Source organism: Mastacembelus armatus, chromosome 13, assembly GCF_900324485.2.
Source record: "Mastacembelus armatus chromosome 13, fMasArm1.2, whole genome shotgun sequence".
NCBI lineage: Eukaryota > Metazoa > Chordata > Actinopteri > Synbranchiformes > Mastacembelidae > Mastacembelus > Mastacembelus armatus.
Genome location: NC_046645.1, coordinates 21,656,968 through 21,676,507, shown reverse-complemented (window position 1 = coordinate 21,676,507; position 19,540 = coordinate 21,656,968). Strand labels below are relative to the sequence as shown.

Below are 19,540 nucleotides of genomic sequence, written 5' to 3'. Positions count from 1 at the left end.
TTTAGTTTAAATTGTGTAATTCTTTTCAAAATATAAAACATTTAACTTTAGCTATATTTCAGTATACTTATTTAGGATACACAAAAACTACATGTAGGCTACATTAGAAGTTACACAGTCGCGCCAATTACTTCTCATTCCCCAAGTGAAAAAAAAATGTATATATTTGTATATTCTCTAAAACTATATCAGTATACTTTTAAAATGTTAAATTTCATTATACTTGAAGTTGTGTTAAAATGAAACCACTGAAGTTGCACTTAATACAATTGAAGCTGCACTATAAATCTGCTTTAGTACATTAAAAACATATTTTTGGGTACTTTACAAAAAATTATGATTAGTCGGCTCACTTTCAGAAAAAATACCAAAAGTACCAGAATATTTTTTATGTACTGTAATTATGTACTTTTTTCAAATTTCAAACATTTGATTGTATTACCTACATACTTAAAGTGAGCTCAAAGAATATTTCAAGTACATTTGCTTTGGCTCAAAGTGTGTTACTACCGCACAATGTTTAATGTCAGTATATATTTTTTACATTTACAACAAGTATATGTGAAATGCTTCAAGTATATATGTGAAAAATGTGTTTTTAATATATGAGTATAAGGAAATTTAACATTTAAAAAGTATACTCAATAAACTTTTAGAAAATATACAAAAACATTTTTTTTTTCACTTGGTAAGTGATTACACGGCTTTTAAGTGCACTGTTTGAATGTGTAGTACAATAAAAATTGGATCACAGGGATGATATTTGGCCATTAACTGGACATTTACCCACTTGTTACCTACTGTCTGCAGTCACAACAATAAATTCACCAAAATCTAGTCAATAAAAAATGCAGATCTCTGATTTGTGAATTCAACAAAATTATACCTCAGGGAAATTTCTACTGATAAATGTGGGAAAAGGTCAGCCTTTGACCAGTTGGTCATGTTTTCTTAATTTTGCCATTCTTTGGCACATGTGCACGTTTTTTTGATAACTAAAATTGTGCATTGCATATACCTCATATCTTATAAACCTCCCACCATAATATCATCCACCATAAAATGGAGGAGGCTTATATAATAAGACATATCATGGCCAAGTAACAAACAGAAGTCTGGCAGTGGATACATGTCATCTTTCAGTGAGCAGAAAATGCATTTACTTGGGATATGATGGGGAGACTTTCAATTTCTTAAAACCTATTTCTTGTCATCACTCGTGGTTAAATATTTCATGAGCCAGAGTGTGGAGTGGCTCGGGGGAGCTGCCTGTAAGGAGGTTTTCACGCCACTCTGACTGATGAGGGGATATTTCCCGAGCTGCTGTCCCATATCCTGTAACCCGATCATCCCCTCCCATTTATGCAGTGAGGCAGCTGTCAGGAGTGCCTTACACAGTCGCTACCAGCAGAAAACCCAAAATGTGCTCATCAGCTGAAGAAGTGAGCAGTGGATTTACAGCAACGCAAAACAAAACTATTTTTAAATCTATCTGAACTTGTATTATAACTAAAATGACACTTTCCATTTGCAATATCTTCACTCTTTGCTTGTACCAGCATGATGCCTGTCTGAAGCAGAGTAATATGTCAGTATTTGAAGTTCCTCCCAGATTTGAATTGAGTGTCACAGTAAGAGCCTTGATAAAGCTGCTAACATGCTTGAAATAGGTTCAAGAGGTCTTGTTTTAATACATGGTTTACTTTACGTTTGAACCCAGGGGGGGATCCAGAGAGGATCTTCAAAACTTGAAACAAAAAATAGAACAAATTTCTGTAACAGCAACGACCTAAAGCCTTGGAATAAACAAATTAAAATCTTCTTGAATGAAGCCCAACCTTTGCCCCTTTGAATTATAATAAAATGTTGAAAGAAAGAAAGAAAGATTATGAAGCTGCACATTCAACCACACACACTGAATTAAATTTACTGCAGAATATTTACTGCACAGATCGCACGGTAACATAAAAATGACCTCATCAGAGGCAGGAGAGAAATTTGACATTTTTCATCTAAAACAGGTGATGTACAGCAAAAGTAATGACCACTGTGATGAGCCTTCTCCAGAGAAACTTTGGTCCTAAGTGAGGGGTTGGGGAGTGTTTGAAGTAGGAAACTATGTGCCCTGGATGAATTTTTAATGGATGCTTTTTACTGTCTGAGTGTCTCTGGCAGTGCTTGTGCGATTTGTCATCATTGTGGAGCTGTAGTCAGTCTGCCTGTGTCCTCTCTGCTACACAACTGGGATGGTGAGCATCTATAGGCGCTTGTGTTTGTGTTTGGGGGGTAAGGGAGCAGCAGGAGACATGAGGGGGATGGAGCACCCCTGGGGCTTGAAATGGGCAGCTGGAGGCTTTTCTCTCTCCACTGAATACATCACTTCACACACAGAGAACGTATCCATTCACTGGCATCTGAGCCCCTCATGACCTGGATGCTAGTTGTACTTAATAACATACACGATGGGACAAGAAACAAACTAGTGAATGTACATGGAGCTGGACTATGATACATCAATCAAATGTTATCATTAATTCTCAGGAATATTCTTCTCATGGGAGTAAAACAAAAAAGAAATTATATATACAGATGACAACATGCACTACATACTGTAATTGCAGTTTTTGGATTATACATACATGGCAAGTATAGCATATCCCATAGGAATTTAGGTTTAAAATTATAATTTGAGGAAAAAACAACCATTTAAAGGCTGCAAAAAGTCTGTCTTGTCCCCTCAAAGGGCTAGGGCTGTGCCAGAAAGTAATATAAGCTCAGTGCAGTGTCCTTGCCTGGGGGATGCATTCTGTCTGCTGTTTTGGTCCACTACATATATGTGGGTGTTCATGTGTTTGCATTCATCAGTGGATGTGTGTGCGTGAATTAAAAGCCAGTAAGGTTATACGTTTCTATTGTCATCCCCCTGGTCAGCGGCCCTTTGCATCTGGGGATGTGTGGCCACTTGGCAGACATGAGGGCTCTTGGGACAAGAGTGCAACCCCTGGTGCCATCTCTGATTTCAGCTTTGCTCTATACTCAGCTATGTATATTCCATTCCTTGTGGGTTCTCCCAGCCTGGAAATTGGACAACTCACTTCTCAATTTTTATGTGTATTTGCTTGTTAACCATAACATAATTTAAAGTCTGTAATTCACCAAGCTGGCACAGCTTTGTTTAGGGCCACTTCACTAACCTCTTAATTTACAGAACTAATAAAATCCATCTCAGCAAACGCAGGCTACCATTGATTAAATTTACATAACATCGTACTCTCAGGTCAGAGATGCAGGTTTTGCAAAACTCTGACATGAATTTTCATGTATTCTACATGAAATAAACAACACAATTCAAACATACGACAAACTACCTAAACCTTTATCTTGCCCTTATCCTTTTTTTGCATTTCTAAAAAAATCACATTCTGTATTGTATTTTCACTTTTTATGGTATTTTGCTATTATCATTATTATTATTATATTGTGTTTTCATGTCTTTTGTTGCTCTGCTGAAAAATAAATTCCCTCTTGTTGTATAAAAAGCTCTGACTTGACCTTAACTATTTCAGTTGCCAGTCTTTGTCATGCAAGAACAATAATTGGTATAAAAACTTTACTGTCAGGTATTTAATCAGAAAACCAGCAGCAGGATCGCAACATCATACTGAATGTACTCTAACTCTAACTTTAACTCTAAGTGCCTTCCTTTACCTTGCTATTTTTTGCAATTCCTGGGAATATAAAAATGTACATCATATAGCCAATTAACAAATGGGGGTCAGAACTAAACAGAAGGAAACTGAGTCCAAGAAAGGAGGTTCCAGGGAGAGAAACAAAGAAGGTCAGAGAGGCTGTACCTGAGAGATGTCCATCACAGCGTCACAGCTGAGAGGTCGGGCAGAGGTCAGGTCATTGAAGCCCAGGAGAGTAGAGATGATACCATTCTGATCAATCCTACGAATCATGGTCCCATCCACAAAGAAGACTACCCCGTATTTATCTACTGTAATTCCTGCAGATAAAAAGTTACCAAATGAACAGAAGAAAAAAATATCTGTATAAAATATCTGTATAGCTATAAAATATCAGTTATTTTCTTTATTGGTGATTTAATGTGAGGACAGAGTGCCACTAAATGACAATTAAGGACTATTCACTGCAATAAAAATTAAAGACTAATTATGGCAATGAAAACTAATGCTGCGATTGATTTTTTTAGTCGATAACAGAGAACAATAGATACATCACAAAAGATGAATAACACTGTAGGTATTGATTCAATTATAACTAAAATTTCATCACTGCCATCTATTCCCTCACTCTGACGCTTAAAGAACAAGAAGCTGAGAATACCGTAGCTATGCAAATGTCTGTATCTTTTTCAAGGGCTGACAAACAATACATTTTATATTTATGAAAATCAAGCCTACGGTGGTTACAGTAAAACATTGTTTTTCAATGTAAAGCTGTTTGATCTTATGGCATGACAGATACTTTTTTCATCCCCATTGGAGAAATTTAGAATGATATTTTCATCCACGATCCATGATTTCAGTATTTCAGTACATGTGACAAAAAGTAAGGACGTGATCTAAACTAAACAAAATTTTTTGAGCTACAGTACATATATGTGGCTTACTTAAAAATTAAATGAAAAAACACCCCAACTGACTTGATGCTAAACTGATTTTAAGAACATCCATTTATTACCTCGAGGGTTTGTGAGAGTAGCCTCAACAGCCTTTCCTCCATCCCCGCAGCGTGTTTCATCATATGGGAGACACTGGTCACCAGTGCCTGCCACCAGTTCCAGATTTTTGGCCACATCTTTCACAATATTTAAGGATTTCACCTTGAATACCTTCCTGCTGCTAGTGTCCGAAAGGTACATTGCACCATTCACAGGACTGGTGGCCAAATAGTACTTATGAGCAGGGCTGTTGCTGAGAGAAAGGAAAGACAAAGAACCCCAGGTCAATAAAGCTGGAAAGGCAACAGTGCTTTCAATAAGAAACATTGTGTAATATAATTAAAATGGATTCAAAAGCCATTTAGTGAGTCAATTGGGCAAAATTACAGTTTAAACTGGGGACATGAAAAAAGGAAAATAGAATGAGATTAAACATGACATAATGGTGGAGCTTAGAACTCATCTACAAAACGTCAGCTTAGTTAGAAATCCCTGTTTTCAAAAGAGAATGGAAACTCCACTTGCTTGATTATAGGAATACACATATATACACAGGAGACATGGACATACTGCAAACGTAAAGAGACAGATTGTTAGTTTCTTTCAAATTCTAAAAATTGTTGTAATTTGAAGGATGGGTCTCAGTCATTGGGATACATTGGTCATTTAACAAAGATCTTAATTACTGTCCCATCCCTGATCCAAGAACAGTGTTTATATAGTAGCACTAGCCTGTTCATTGCTAGATGTACAAATATGTTGGTCTTGAGTTTCCTTGGGACTTTTCAGAGAAACACAAATACATGGGCAGCAATTTAAACACATTATTCATCTATCAGGCAGAGATTCCAGCACAAAACAAATATCCTATTAAACTCCCAATCAAGTCAACAAACTAATCCTTCACCTCCACAGGAGGCTGTTCAACCTGACAGGCAGACAATAGAACGAAATATAGCCAATCCTGCTGTGGCAGGATGAATGCAATCTATTGGCATATTTCAGGCAGGATACGTGTCAAAACACACAGAAAACAAAGGCAACTAGACAAATTTATGGTAGCAATGTATGGTAAAAATGACATAGAGCACTATTTTCATTAAAACATTTCTCTTAATAATAATAAACATTAATTTCTGCTGAAAAATCGAAACACCAAAGCCAATGGCATTACACACTAGTGGATGCTAGAGGTGCTAGAGGGGACTGAGTCTATTTTGAAAAAGGGGAGATTTGCCTGAGAGATATTACAGGCTTGTCTGTCTGTCTGTCTGTCATAGTACATATATAAGGCACTAATGACACCCCCTTATTCCTATTTAGGGTCATGGGGATCTGCTGGAGCCTATCCCAGCTGACGGACATGTTGACTGATTCCTTAGAACTAATACCATTAGTTGATTAAATGATTGTCAGAAAAATATCAACAACATTTTAGGTAATCAGTAACACAGATTATTTAAGCCATTATCAAGTCAGAATGCAATGCAATATTGACTGTTTCCAGCTTTTCAAATGCAACAATTTCCTGAATTCCTAGTTGCAAAGTGAATCATTACAAACTGAGAATCTTTGGGTAAGTCTAGTAATGGTTAGTGCCTGAGTTATCAGGACAGAATATAGCACAGTTCTGCCAGACCTGATAAGCATTAAGGAGAAACCTGTCAGCAGGGCATCATTCAAAGTGGATTAAGACTGAATTTTAACAATAACCTTGAGCGTTTTTTTTATATTGGTATGACAGTGCCAGTGCTTCTATTTCTATAATACAATGAGAATAAAGACCAATGGGTCTGTGGGATTGTCAACTCCCCTACATAATTTTAAATGACAATTGACCTTCACTGAATCAGTGATGACAGGACATTGCAGTAAACCTGAGGCACACATGTCACAACCAGCCCACTGACCAAGTTGACTGATGCTGGTACAGTAGGTTCCAGGTACAAGCAGCTGGCTAAGAAGAACAACTGCTTTCTTACAGTGGGTCAGTAGCGAGCCTCAATAACTGGATTGTACTTTGCTTTCTATCTGCTATATGCAATCAGGCAATACCTTATCAGCCCTTAGTTGCATGTTGGTCCCCCATAGTGTTTTAAACTGCGAGACATTATTCCCTGACCTTGAGCTATGGCCATATTCTCCATCTATATTCACTGACAACATCTAGTTTGTAGAAGATAATTGGATTTTGCTGCATGCTGGTGTGGCAATGGAGAGAGCACGACTGGAGTGGATGGGGACATCCTTAGTAGGGGGTCAATGAATGTTGCAGTGCGATCACCCATCACCCAGTCTTGTTGCTTGTTCACACATGAACAGAAGGCAGCCACCTGTGTTATTTAGGCACACACTGTGGTTTTGTGGTTAAATTTTCCTTTTAATAGACAAGTGTGTTGGAGTACTGAGCTCAAAAGCAACAGAGTTGGACTTTCTCAAGCAAACAGAACAAGTTAGTGTATGTCAGCCTATTAATGTTTTGTTCTGCACAGAAATTTGAGGTATAGAGAGTGAGAAAAGATAGTTGCAAAGAAAAAGCAATAGGGAGCTTCTCTTCTTAATATGGTTATTCTTGAAAACAGAAGCCATTGACCAGCATCACTAGGCTATTCATCCCCAGTTTGACTGCATGTTCTGTTAGAGAAGTCCTGACCATTGATAGAAAATCAATCAATAAATAGCCCTTTGCCTGAGACATGGTATCTGCCTGAGATATGGTAGCACAGAGAGATTTCTCTCACTGCCTCCTGTCATGGAAAATGAGGTCTCTTTATCTGAACCTGCTGATAAAATCTACACCAAGTTGCCATTTTAGTAGCATCACCTAAACTGAATCTTTATGAAACTTATCACAATCCGTCTTTATAATAATACTGTCAGGAAAGTGTTGATTTAATTCTGTGAACAATAATTGCTTAGGGTAACACTTACTTCTCAATATACTTCAGTCCAAAAGCACCATAAAATACAGCCTCCTAATGACCATAGAATTACATTAACACCTCTGATACCGTGAACAAATGCATAAAATTTTGCACTTCACTGAAGTAGGGCTTCTTGCAAATTTTTGGATATAGCAAGGTTTAACCAACATGTCTGAGGTAATAATGTTAAATGTAGTATATTAGACAAGCTAATTTGATTCCCATTGGCAACCTTGAGGAAAAGCGCAGCCACAATTTTGCCAACAATCAGCTGCTTTCTCTGATTACATAAGCTCAGGATATATAGGTAAAAAGCCACCAAATCCACCAAAAGGAAAGAAATCTACAACTTCAATATGTCAGCTTAGTTAGAAATTCTTGTTTTCAAAAGAGAATGGAAGTGGAGGGAAGACGAAGTGAACTGGTATCATCCAGCTTCTTACTGGCTGAACACACCCAAGTTATCATTGGTGGGTAGGGCAGGGGTAGTTGGAAAACAAGCAGGGCAGTGTAACTTGAGGACCAGGGTTGGAACCTCTGCTGTACCCCTTTCTTTATTAATTTAAGCAAATACTGTAAGGCTTACCTATGCCTGAAGTCTTTATTTCTGTCAGTTTGCCAAAAGCAGCAGAAATGAGAGAGGAAGAGAAAGGAAAGAAAATGTTAGTGGATAGAATTTGTAAAAACAGTTGTTAGTGGACAGAATTAATAAAAAGAGAATCATGAAAAAGATTTATTTTATTTATTCAAAACTCTGTCTTTCCTGACACTAATAAAAGAATTAATCTTTTAAAGGAATGTCTTTCATTAAGAACCCATTACATCGTCTTCAGGCCCTTTTGGGGCCAAACTCAAGCTGATACAGGTGGATGAGCGAGGCAGGGCTATCAATCCTGGGCCTTTAGGGCATTTCCACCTATCACAATTGACCTCAGTGGTTTATGACCTGCGTGCCTGCCCATCTGAGCTCATGGGCTTGAGGGAATGTTAGTAGGCTACTCCTATGTTACCTGAGCTCCAGGACACTGGTGACATTCCCTGTGGTGAAAATCCTCCTCACATAGTTGAAGTCCCCCACGTACAGACTTCCATCTGAGCCACAAGCCAGAGCCACAGGAGCCAGCAGCTTGTTTCCATCAGCAAGGCCATTACAGCTGGGGCAGGAGATACTGCGCCTGCGCCCGTTCCCCATCACACTGCCAATTACAGGCGGCTGCTGGGAGATGAAGGCATTCTCCCCATTGCCCATGTGTAGAATACCTGATGAGGGTACAGGAAAGAAACAAGTAACACCTGCAACCTGTTTAGGTCAAAGCGGCTTGAAGACAATGGACTCTAGATTCCTAAAGCAGTTTGCAAGGCAATGCTGGCTAACTGGTTATTTAGATACTGGAACTGTTTTTTGCATTTTTGGTTAAATAGCTGTTTTATTCTTCATTGAGAGCAGCAGAGTGTTTCATAAGAACATGGGAACTTCAACCAGACCAACTTCTTCCATAAGAAGGTAATGAATATGTACCATCCAAAATACCTGTGATGTCTCATTTTAAGTTGAGTTTACATTTTAGTTGCTAGTTATTAGTTGCTAGATAGAAAGTACATGCTAGTTAGTATACATCTACAAAAATATAAGATGTTTTGACTCTTGACTTGTACTACTTGTACTTGCAAACCACAGAATCAGTCATATTTCTGTGTTATTTGTGTGCATATATTTTAACAATTTACATTACTACATTACCTATTAGCTCCTGATTGACTCTATTTAACCAATAGGAACTTCGATTTGATTAAACAGTGAAAATACTGCTTGAGCTTTACTTATCTTAATTAGGTTAAATTTCTGAAGAAGTTTAAGACATATTGTTCCACACTTCCAGTCTAGTGTGTAGAGAAGCACAAAGGGCTTTAAAAATATTAGAAAATTCCATGTCACGAGATCTTATTAATTATTTTGTATTAATAAAACTGCTTGATGTGTGTGTAGTAACAGTAACTGGTGGCCAACAAAAGAATTAAACTTGGATGCTTAGTGTATGTTGCTCTCTTTCAATTGGATGGTAAGCAACAGTTTGTTAACACTAAGGCCACATGCTATTTGAATGTTCTAAAGCCATATGTCACTATCTCCATTATCTAGAGGTTTTTGCTTAATACAGTTTAAACTGTATATTTACCATACTGTAGTCAACTTAGAGATAGGAATCAAAAGTGATTTTCAATATGCATGTATGTATTCACCACCTCCTGCAGCCATAAAACTTGTACCGTGTGCCACTGTTTGCAATAAAGGCAAGTGGGAAGCACAAACACACTTTCTCACCAAAATGGGGACCAATAAGATCTTGTCACAAGTGGAAACTCTTAGAGCTAGAAAATTACCACACATGCACAATCAAAAAACTCACTTGCCCCAATTAAAAATGGCATTGTGCCTGCCTCTCTACCTCCAGTGGTTTTGTGCCTGAACAAAAATAGGCCAGCATGAGTATAGTTCATGTGTAGGCATTCGGGTCTGCACCCACACACACATGCACACCATGTTTCCATCAGTGTTGACAATCTACTCTTGGAAATTTTTCAAATATGTAAATGTAAAGATGTTCCTGCTGCCCAATCAATGTAATCATATTTGAAATTCAGCATCTGCATGTCTACGGTAGTTTTTCTGCTTCTGATGATACTTGGTGAGTTCTTTAATAAGCACAACATTTGGTCTATCAGAAAAGATCAGCCAAGCATCTCTTTCCTGGGTCATGATTTAATCTTAGGAACTGCTGCTGTTGCTCGCAGTGCAGACTGACAGCAATTAAATTAGGCATTCTAAAAATGCTGGGCATGACCAAGCCATGTAGGTGCCACAGGAAGACATAGGGTGGGTGAACCAGCAGTGAAGGTAGTGTTGGGACAAGTATCAGTTCTCTTCATTATCTGGACAGCACATTCAGACTCAGCAGGATTACTGTGACAGATCAAAGTGCCACCTTCCTGAGCACTTTTCATATAAGTATGCTTCATCTCCTCTGATGAACCCTTCCAGACACAAACAGACTGTGAAACCTAGGTAGTAACAGGTGTGCCTGAAGTTTTTCTCACTTTATTCCTACGCCTGCCTTTCAGGAGTAATTCGCTGGTAATAAGAAAATTGACCCCCCTCACTGAAAAATGGACAACGGTAATAAAAAAGTCAGATCCATCTGAGGCTATATGACACCGCTGTATTGAAAAGCTCAAAATGCCAGAGGCAGGCAGGACAATTCAATGGTACACTAAAAGCATCATCTAAGGCACTGGGTGGACATGATGGAACTTATCCGTACTCTTGGGCATAGCCTGAATGATGTGTGTAAAATGCCATAAGGAGTGGAACCACAAAAATGTTTCCATCTTAACAAATCTGCAAGTATATTGCTGAGTCCTCATTAGGACTGAATAATACACTTTACCATTTTTATTTCCTATATTAAGTGAATTGGAATTGCTAGTTAACTGGGATACTTGTTTCCAATGTAAGTGTAAGTGTCCTTACATTTGTAATTTTCCCGATATAACAGTGGTCCCATATACAAAGTATAACTGCACTGACATATATTTCACTGTGATAATTTCAACAATTAATAATGGAATAAATAATATGTTAAAAGTAAGACTAACAAGTGTGAACAAGTTAGCATATAGGACTTAAAAGGTTTCGAGTTAACTCACCACTCTGGATATTTAATGCATGGTGCTTGTCTATGGTCCATCCTCCAAGTTTGGAGGCAGTGGTTTCGTAGCCCTGAAGAACAGCAGTCCTCTTTTCCCAAAGAATATGATCTGGACATGACTCATACTCAAAACCTACAGATACTGGGAAAAACCAGAAAAGATAAAATTAGCATTGGTATACAAGAGTAAAGAAAGACTCAATAATATTAATAATAATAATAATAATAATAATAATAATAATAATAATAATAATAAATATTAGGTGTTCTAGAGTAGGTAAAATTACACAGGTGATTCAATAACAGTAAGAAAACATTCACAGACACTACTTCACAACTTTATCCAAAAAACTTCAGATCTTTATGGGCTTTTAGGAACTTGTTCAAGGAAAGTAAACCACATGTTTAAATTAAATAAAAGAAGCAAAAATGTGTATTTCTTTCAATACATAAATCATCACTTACCAAAAGCTTCAGACAAACCATAGACCTTCTGGCTGTAGACATCTGCCTTGTCCCACACAAAGTCATATGAGAGGTTGGGGGCTGCAGGAAACCACTTTCTGAAGAGCCTGCCTTCCACAGCCACCATGAGGTGAATTTTCATCAAGTTGAAAGGAATTGTCGAATGGGTGAGGGTCACCCTCATTACTGACTTGTAACCTGGGGTCCTGCTGCTTAAGTAGCTGAGTTTCATATCTGTCCCTGGTATAGGCACTTCCTCCTGCAGAGACTATGGATAAATACAAACAAATCTTATCAGTGACAGGAAGCAAACATAAATCATGAAGTTTCTAGTGGTTAAGTGGCTAATTTAATCTTTCTAATATATTTTCATAGACTTCTGTCCAACCAAATATATGAACCCAAGGGATGTTTAGAAGAAAGGAAAGATCAAAAACATCAACTACAGGACAATTATACTCATGTTACACAGAATCTGATGAAGGTAGTTCAGTAAATGACCTGTAGCCTAAGGAAATTTCTAGTGATGTCAGACCTGTAACCTTGATGAAACAACAGTAGGTCAGCACTCAGACACTGTTCAGTGTTTTAAGATCAAGGGTCAACAGTACTAGTTTAGTTGACCCACTACTCTACGCTCTAATTAAGTCATCTCTTATTGCTTGTCTTTACAGTACTGAATAAGATGTAGAGTAACAATTAAAACAGCTGCCTAAAGTGGCACTGGTCAGAGGACAAGTCACTTATGATGGGCTTCTCTTAAAATGTTCAGTGTAGCTATGCATAGTTAATTGATCAAAAATTACCATTAAAAAGAAGTAAGTCAAAGTTGGATGGTGCACTTGCAGCTCAAGGAATATCAAAGACAAAGCTGGTATAAATAGACTGGACTGCATAATAAATTCACTGATATGCCATAAATCTTATGAAGCAAACTGGGAGACAAAGTAATTAGAGTAGGGCACAGAGATGCCTGCTAGACATATAGTAGCTGCACACACATGCCCACGGAACCGTCTGCTTGTACCAACAAGACACATACACATGTAGACAGATATCAAAATATATGCAATCACAAAATGTAAAAGCAAATATTTTCTCTATCGGCTTGATATCATCGAGGTACCAGGTAATTATCATCGCCCTGCAGTGAGACACTAGAGTACATATTTTAAATCAGCCAAGTTGTGCAGACCAGAGACTAGAGATAAAATCACAACATTGCCAAGAGTTACTGTTGCACTTGATGAATAGTTTCCAGAGTATCCTCTCTGCTAATGTGTGGCATGAATCATTTGAAGTAGAGACCCAAGCAGATCACAACCTGCAGGGGCAGTGAAGAGGGTGTGTGGCATAGTATCACCTGGATTTCAGGTACAACAGTCCCCCTTTCAGAGCAGGATCCAGCAAATGCAGTGAGTGGAGCTGGGGACACCATAGGGCTAGGCCTGGTAAAGCTGCTGAGGTCACAGCTAGGGATGTCATTCTCTTCATGTCGCATGACGATGGTGTCCATGACAAAAAAGCGTCCCCATGGCAACCAGAGAGTGTGCTCCTGTGTGGTAAACGGTGCACGCTCAAAGTGCAAGGCTACGGCTATGCCCCCATTGGTCACCAAGTCAAAACTGGAACACAGATGTGCACAGTGTCAGAGAAGTTGAATGTTGATTCATATACAGTGGAGAAGAAATCTATATTTTTAAAATAAAACTGTAAATATTTCTGAGGTTATTAATCTATGCCACAACCTACTATGAATATAAATATTTTTTCTAATTATTGTAGGTTTGATGAAACAGTAATAAATTCACATTTTAATAAATGAACACTGTTAAAAAGAATGCTGTTTCACAATTTAGCATTATCTTTCATGCACACATGGACTGAAATATAATAGGATGACTGATCCCAATGTGAAAAACACATCTTTTAACTGGTGTCATAATATGTAGAGTTCATTCTAAGAATGGAAAATAATAGATACATGCTCTGATTTCAGACATGACTGTTTCATCTCCATGTGTACTGCTCCTGTGCTTACATTTATATGTGAGAGAAAGAGATTTGTGCTGTATGATGGAGGCAGCTGCCACTTCTCTATTGATCCCTTAGATGAAGGCTGTCCACTCTAACATCAGTCTAAAAGCCCTGCAATGCAATCCCATCTGCTGTTGCATTAAATGGCCTCTGCCTCTGCACTGACCTGAGTGGGTCTCAGTAAACAGGCTGCACTGGCAATTTCATCATCTGCAATTGCTGCATGGTGACAACTGCATGCCTGTACCTGCACCAGACTTCTGCAGCCAATTAGCACCTGGTCACCGACAAACTCCTGGGACAAGGCCTAAACCTCACATGGGAAGTCTTTTCCAAATTACAGGTAAAGAAACAGGTCCAAATAGTTGGCCCTAAATCAGGTAGCCTCCTTCTTGGCTTAAAGTCCTGTATAAGGAAACTGCTCAGTCTAAGTCTAGGCTGTGGCAATAAACAAAGGTTTGTTCTATCCTTGGAGTTTTGGGTGGATGTGCGTACAGTGGGTTTGTCCAGCAGTAGAGAAGCTGCAGAGCGGATGGGAGCTGTGATAGTGGTACCCTTGCGCAGCCTTGATTGGTCAGAAGCCATGCAGCTGCAGCAGGACAGTCTGCATGACACCTGGAGGGCTAAAACAAGGCATGCTTGAAACACTTCCGGACAGACACACATAGGCAGCATGGTCAATCGATGAAGGGGTTCACTGGCTGTTATCAATCATGACAACAGCCTTAAGCCATGTGGCAAAACTTATTAAGCTGCCTACAACTGCCCTGCTTACTTGTGCCCTCAGGAAATGCATTAAGCTCAAATAGTTAACCCTGCCAATGAACTTAACATGCCTCAAAAAAATTACGCAATGTCTATATTAAAATGAATTGGATGGTATTTATTTGATGAAAAGATTAATTAGGGACAAATCAGGCATTAGTAAAGGATGCATGCTGTAGCACCCCTCACACAGTTGCTCAGTTTTAGTTGCTCGGTTAGTACTGTAGGTGTGGTGGACACTATAAACGATCAAAGTGGATGTACACTAGTATTAGTTCCTCACTAAATAGGAAATAATTAAATACCATTACAAAAGTAATTATAGTTATTCAATCATTTAAAAAGTAATTATAATAATCATGTTTAGGGCCAACAAATGTGGCTATTTTACAGTGGGTCATCAGTACAAACTTTTTAACAACTAAACAGACAAAATAGATTTCCCATATATATCATCGCTCCTTGACCTGTCCAGGGTGTACCACTGCTTTTTGCCCAAAGAGGGCTAAGTTAGGCTCCAGCTGATCCCCATGACCCAAAATAGGAATAAGCATGTATAGATAAAGGATGGATAGATCATGGCTCCTACAGAGTACCTTACAAGCACATAAAAATTTAATAGCTGGAATTCAAGTCAGCATTTACTCATTATAGAAGAAAAGCATAAAAGGGAAGAGGTCTGTTTCAATGCTCAGCCAGTTAGAACATGACTACACAGCTCTAAAGAGACTAAACTAACATCTTTTGTTTAGTCCAGAAAACTTTTCAAGATAGTGGAAAAGGTAATTTAAAAAAACTAAGCCCTTGGACAATAAAGAACACATCATAAAAATGAGTTGAGACAGCTTTCCCATTTCTAAGTGGCTGAACAGGTGCATTTCTGATTTCACGCTGCACTGAGCCTGTTTACAGTGATTGCAGGGGAGTTGCAGGCGACTGGGCATGTTTACAGGGGAACCTGGGAGATGGAGTAGTGTTTACACATATGCTGGAAGGGAAAAAAGAGTATAGAGCTTTGCAAAGGAAAAACAGAGTGATGCATAAGAAAAATGGGACACGCATAAATGGGAAAAGAATAGAGATGAGGGAAGCCAGTGCGGTGGGAAGGACAGGAGATGGGGCTCAAGGTAAGCATAGGAAATAAGTAAAAGAGTAGTACCCAGAAAAGAAAGACTTACCAGCAGTGGGAGATAAGAGCAAAAAGAGTGTGAAGGGAAGGGGAGAAGATGAAATAAATGAGGATAGTGGATATGATGAGGTAAAGATGAAAGATTTTTGTAAAACTAGGAAGACTGACAAGGAGATAGAAGGAATGGGCAGAAGCAAGAATGATCAAGATCAAACTGGCGGCTAAGATGTGGGTCTTTAGAGTGTCAGTGACTGATAAAAGCATCAGGAGGAAGCCGGGCTTGAAGAGCAAACACCAGTTCATGCTGCGCTGTAATAGGGAGGCTTGGTTGCCACAAGGCCTTACTAACTGACGAGAGATATGGGGGATAAGAGGTTGAGTGTGTACTGTATGGTGTGCAATCTGATCCAAAGACCATATTAAAAAAATAACAGAAGACCAGACAGAGAAGAAACAAAATTACCCAAACTTTTTCTCTAAGGTGTTTCTCATTCACTATAAGAAACACAGAAATCAGTCTGAGGTGTTTGTCTGAATTTCTCTGAGAAACTCTCCTGGTGCCAAATCAGCTGGCACAGAATTGTTCAAAGAAAGCCACGCAGAGAACTCAGACTTTTTCCACTCAGAACATTTCACCACAACAATTTATCTTTCTCCAAAAATCAGATTCTGAGTTTATTGACAAGGTTTCTAGTGTCTTGCAGAAGGAGAAGACACATGGAATTATCTGAGTAAGAGAGTGGTAATGTGTTATGTCAGTCAGCGCATTTAGTATGCTGTAGTTTTGAATGGTGAGGTTAGTTTTAGGTAGGGCAGTCAACGTTAACACTTTAACACATGCGATTAACCTAAACATTTAACGCATTAATATTTTTTAACGCTCATTAATCATTTGATGAAGATTGACCGCAGCTTCTTGCCATCATCCCAGTGCGGATGGATATCAATCATTGTGTGATAAGGGTAAGTTACAGCGAATGCTATGTTACTTAATATGATGGCAGAAGACACAACACCAGGTCTGCTGAATGGCAAGTTTCATTATAAAAAGCTTCCAGATGGAAGCTTGGATCTGTTCCCTTAAACTAGTTTGTCATGAATTTCTTCGTTTCAACACAGTTACAGGTAAATCCTAGTATTTTAAATTTGCGATTAATCGTGATTCATTTTTTACATTTTTTTAATTGACTGACAGCACTAGTTTTAGGGTTATCTTTTCACCCCTGACATTAATGGCGAAAAAAGTTTTATTAAACTACAACAAGAAAGGACCTAAATGCAACACAGAATAATTGTAGGTCTATGGTCTAAACTTAAATGTTTCACTTAATTCTTTAAGTCTTCAGTTGTCAAATAAATAATGTCCATCTGCACCATGTTTCATAGCCCCAGTGAGCTGCTTTGAATAGGCATATTTTATTCTTTCCCCTCCCTGCTGCTACTGAGGCATAACTTATGAGTATACCAGAAGGGCTTTGTTTGATTTCTCTGGGAATTGAGCCGAGAACTCCAAAATTGGACCAAATGAAAGCACAAAGCAGATCAATGCAGCACAGTTTGCAGCGGCAACTGTGTTTTCTCTCTTGCATCATTAGAATTCACCACAGCTAAACAACACTATTTGACAATAATATAAATATCATTTCACATCTCTGTACAGCATATTTAGGTAGCAGTTAGTGGCATTTGCACTGAATCCATTGTTTCTGTGTGTGTGTGTGTGTGTGTGTGTGTGTGTGTGTGTGTGTGTGTGTGTGCACGCGCACACATGTGTGTGCGTGTATATAATGTAAAAAAAGAGGACTCTTACCTTCCATCCGGCCTGGTGATTGTATAACCATAGGATGGGTTGTTGATGAAACTAATGTTGACTCCGACCAGCGGTGTTCCGTCTGAGGTCACTACTTGCCCACGAATGACACAAGCATGGCTGTATGGGAGTGAGAAGGACCAACAATAGTTACAATGACAGGATATTATTAGATCAAACTCATACAGTATACACAGGCCTAAGAAATACAAGCCAAATCAATAGTCCTGCAATAAACCATTTAAATTAGTGGTGATACAGGATTACATGACAGTATATTGTTGTGTTACTAATGTAGTAAGCCAACACAACACAACAATAATAAAAAAAACACTTTACTTGCAGAAAAAGAAATTCGCCAAGAATAGTAAAGTGGAAAAATATAGAGAAATACTGATACTGTTGTTACCAAAGGCAAATAATGAACACAATAAAAAACCGCCAGAACAGAAGCAGAAGAAACTAGCACCTCCTAGGATGTCTCTAAAAGTTTTCCTTTCTAGAATGGAAGGATAATGAGATAAGGAAGCTTTACTTTGTTTTTGCTCTAATTAAAAAAGGGGATTTATCTTTTTCATTACGAAATGCAAGAGAAAATAATAGTACTGCAGATTCCAAGACTTGCCCAACAGATTTCTAGACTGACATCAGGTCTCTAGCAGCAGCATAAATTAGATCTGATCATCAGTCCCCACCAATCAATAGGTGGAAGTCATCCAAATTCACCTCCTAATCTTACTGAACTGATGAGTTGAGACCTTGCTGTATCATGTCTCTCCGATCGAGCTCTACACTCATCATTTGCATGGCCCATGGTCAGTCATTGTTTCTGTAGTCGTTTGCAAAAACTCTGTCCCCTAACAAATGCCTTACTGTCACTTCTTCATTAGGCCATGGCTATTTTTAATACATTTGGGTCTTAAACACTGCCACATACCGGAAACAATTAACACTAGCGTGTTAGTAGCTGCCCTCAACATGTCCTTACCAGAGGCAAGATCATTCACCCCACACTATCCTAGTCCCCAGAAACCCAATTTTATGTTAATTAGGGCAGGTCTCCTTTAGAAGACCTTGGCTATCCACCACTACACTGTAAACAAGCAGGGAGATATTGCTCTGCATGCTCGAGCTCTATCTAGATGCATTTATATAGAATTATTACTAAAGTTAACCAAGTACTGGCCTGGCTGTCTATTATTAATCATTCATGCCGACAGTTTATTTTAGCATCTTGTTTGAAGAAGCAATCATCCACATTTTCTTCTGATGGAGGTGTGAAAGTGGAACTATCTCTTTCCTGCCTCTGTGAATCAAATGGTGAGATGATTCCTTGCTGTCAAGACAAATGATTTCAATATTGACATCAAATACAACAGAAAGAAAGAGCAGCAAAGGAAGCGTGAAGCAGTCACTGCAGAATTGTCCCCATCATATGAGATCTTACTTTTCACTTTTAAGAGGATTTACAAAGTCAAAAGGGACTTTACAAAAGCTTATCCACAGAGCAAAGTGAGGATATCTTATAAAAAAATATAAATAGGTGTAACCAGCAGACTCAACAGGAAATCATTTAATTTATGGTTCTTTAAAGAGGCAGCATTAAGGATAACAAGACTTAGACCAGGCAAGTATTGGGGTGAATTGTATGTCATGTATGTGTGCATGCAGCTAACCCTCACTGCTTCACTTTTTAACTTTTTTACATGATGAACTTCCTTCATTCCAGCAGGCAGTTCTGACCTGACTGTCTATTTGACATCACGACTGGAAGAAAGTCGGCCTGTGACTAATCTGAGCGATGGTGTGGATCAAATGATGCTAAATAATGTTTTTTTGGATATGCTATGGCCATAGAAGAAAGTCAGAAATAATTACAGCAATTTCTCATGAAGAATTCTGTTACATTAATTTGCCACATACTGTATGTTCAGCAAAAATGGGTGTGTGTAAAAAAAAAAAAGAAGAAAAAATTGTAATGAAATTTAACGTGGTGAAAAAATCTAACACATACAA

General features: G+C 38.4%; 1 protein-coding gene across 2 annotated transcripts in view; it reads right to left on the bottom strand.

Annotated features, from left to right (window-relative positions):
• The window catches only part of tenm4 (teneurin transmembrane protein 4), a 138,611-nt gene that overhangs the window by 23,582 nt on the left and 95,489 nt on the right, over positions 1-19,540 (bottom strand). For both annotated transcript variants that reach the window (XM_026293025.1, XM_026293035.1), the window contains 7 exons: positions 17,525-17,644; positions 13,147-13,408; positions 11,784-12,051; positions 11,317-11,460; positions 8,622-8,871; positions 4,708-4,940; positions 3,855-4,009 (listed from right to left, as the gene is read on the bottom strand). In XM_026293025.1, the coding sequence (XP_026148810.1) occupies positions 3,855-4,009; positions 4,708-4,940; positions 8,622-8,871; positions 11,317-11,460; positions 11,784-12,051; positions 13,147-13,408; positions 17,525-17,644 (1,432 nt within the window). The remainder of the gene's footprint in view (positions 1-3,854; positions 4,010-4,707; positions 4,941-8,621; positions 8,872-11,316; positions 11,461-11,783; positions 12,052-13,146; positions 13,409-17,524; positions 17,645-19,540) is intronic.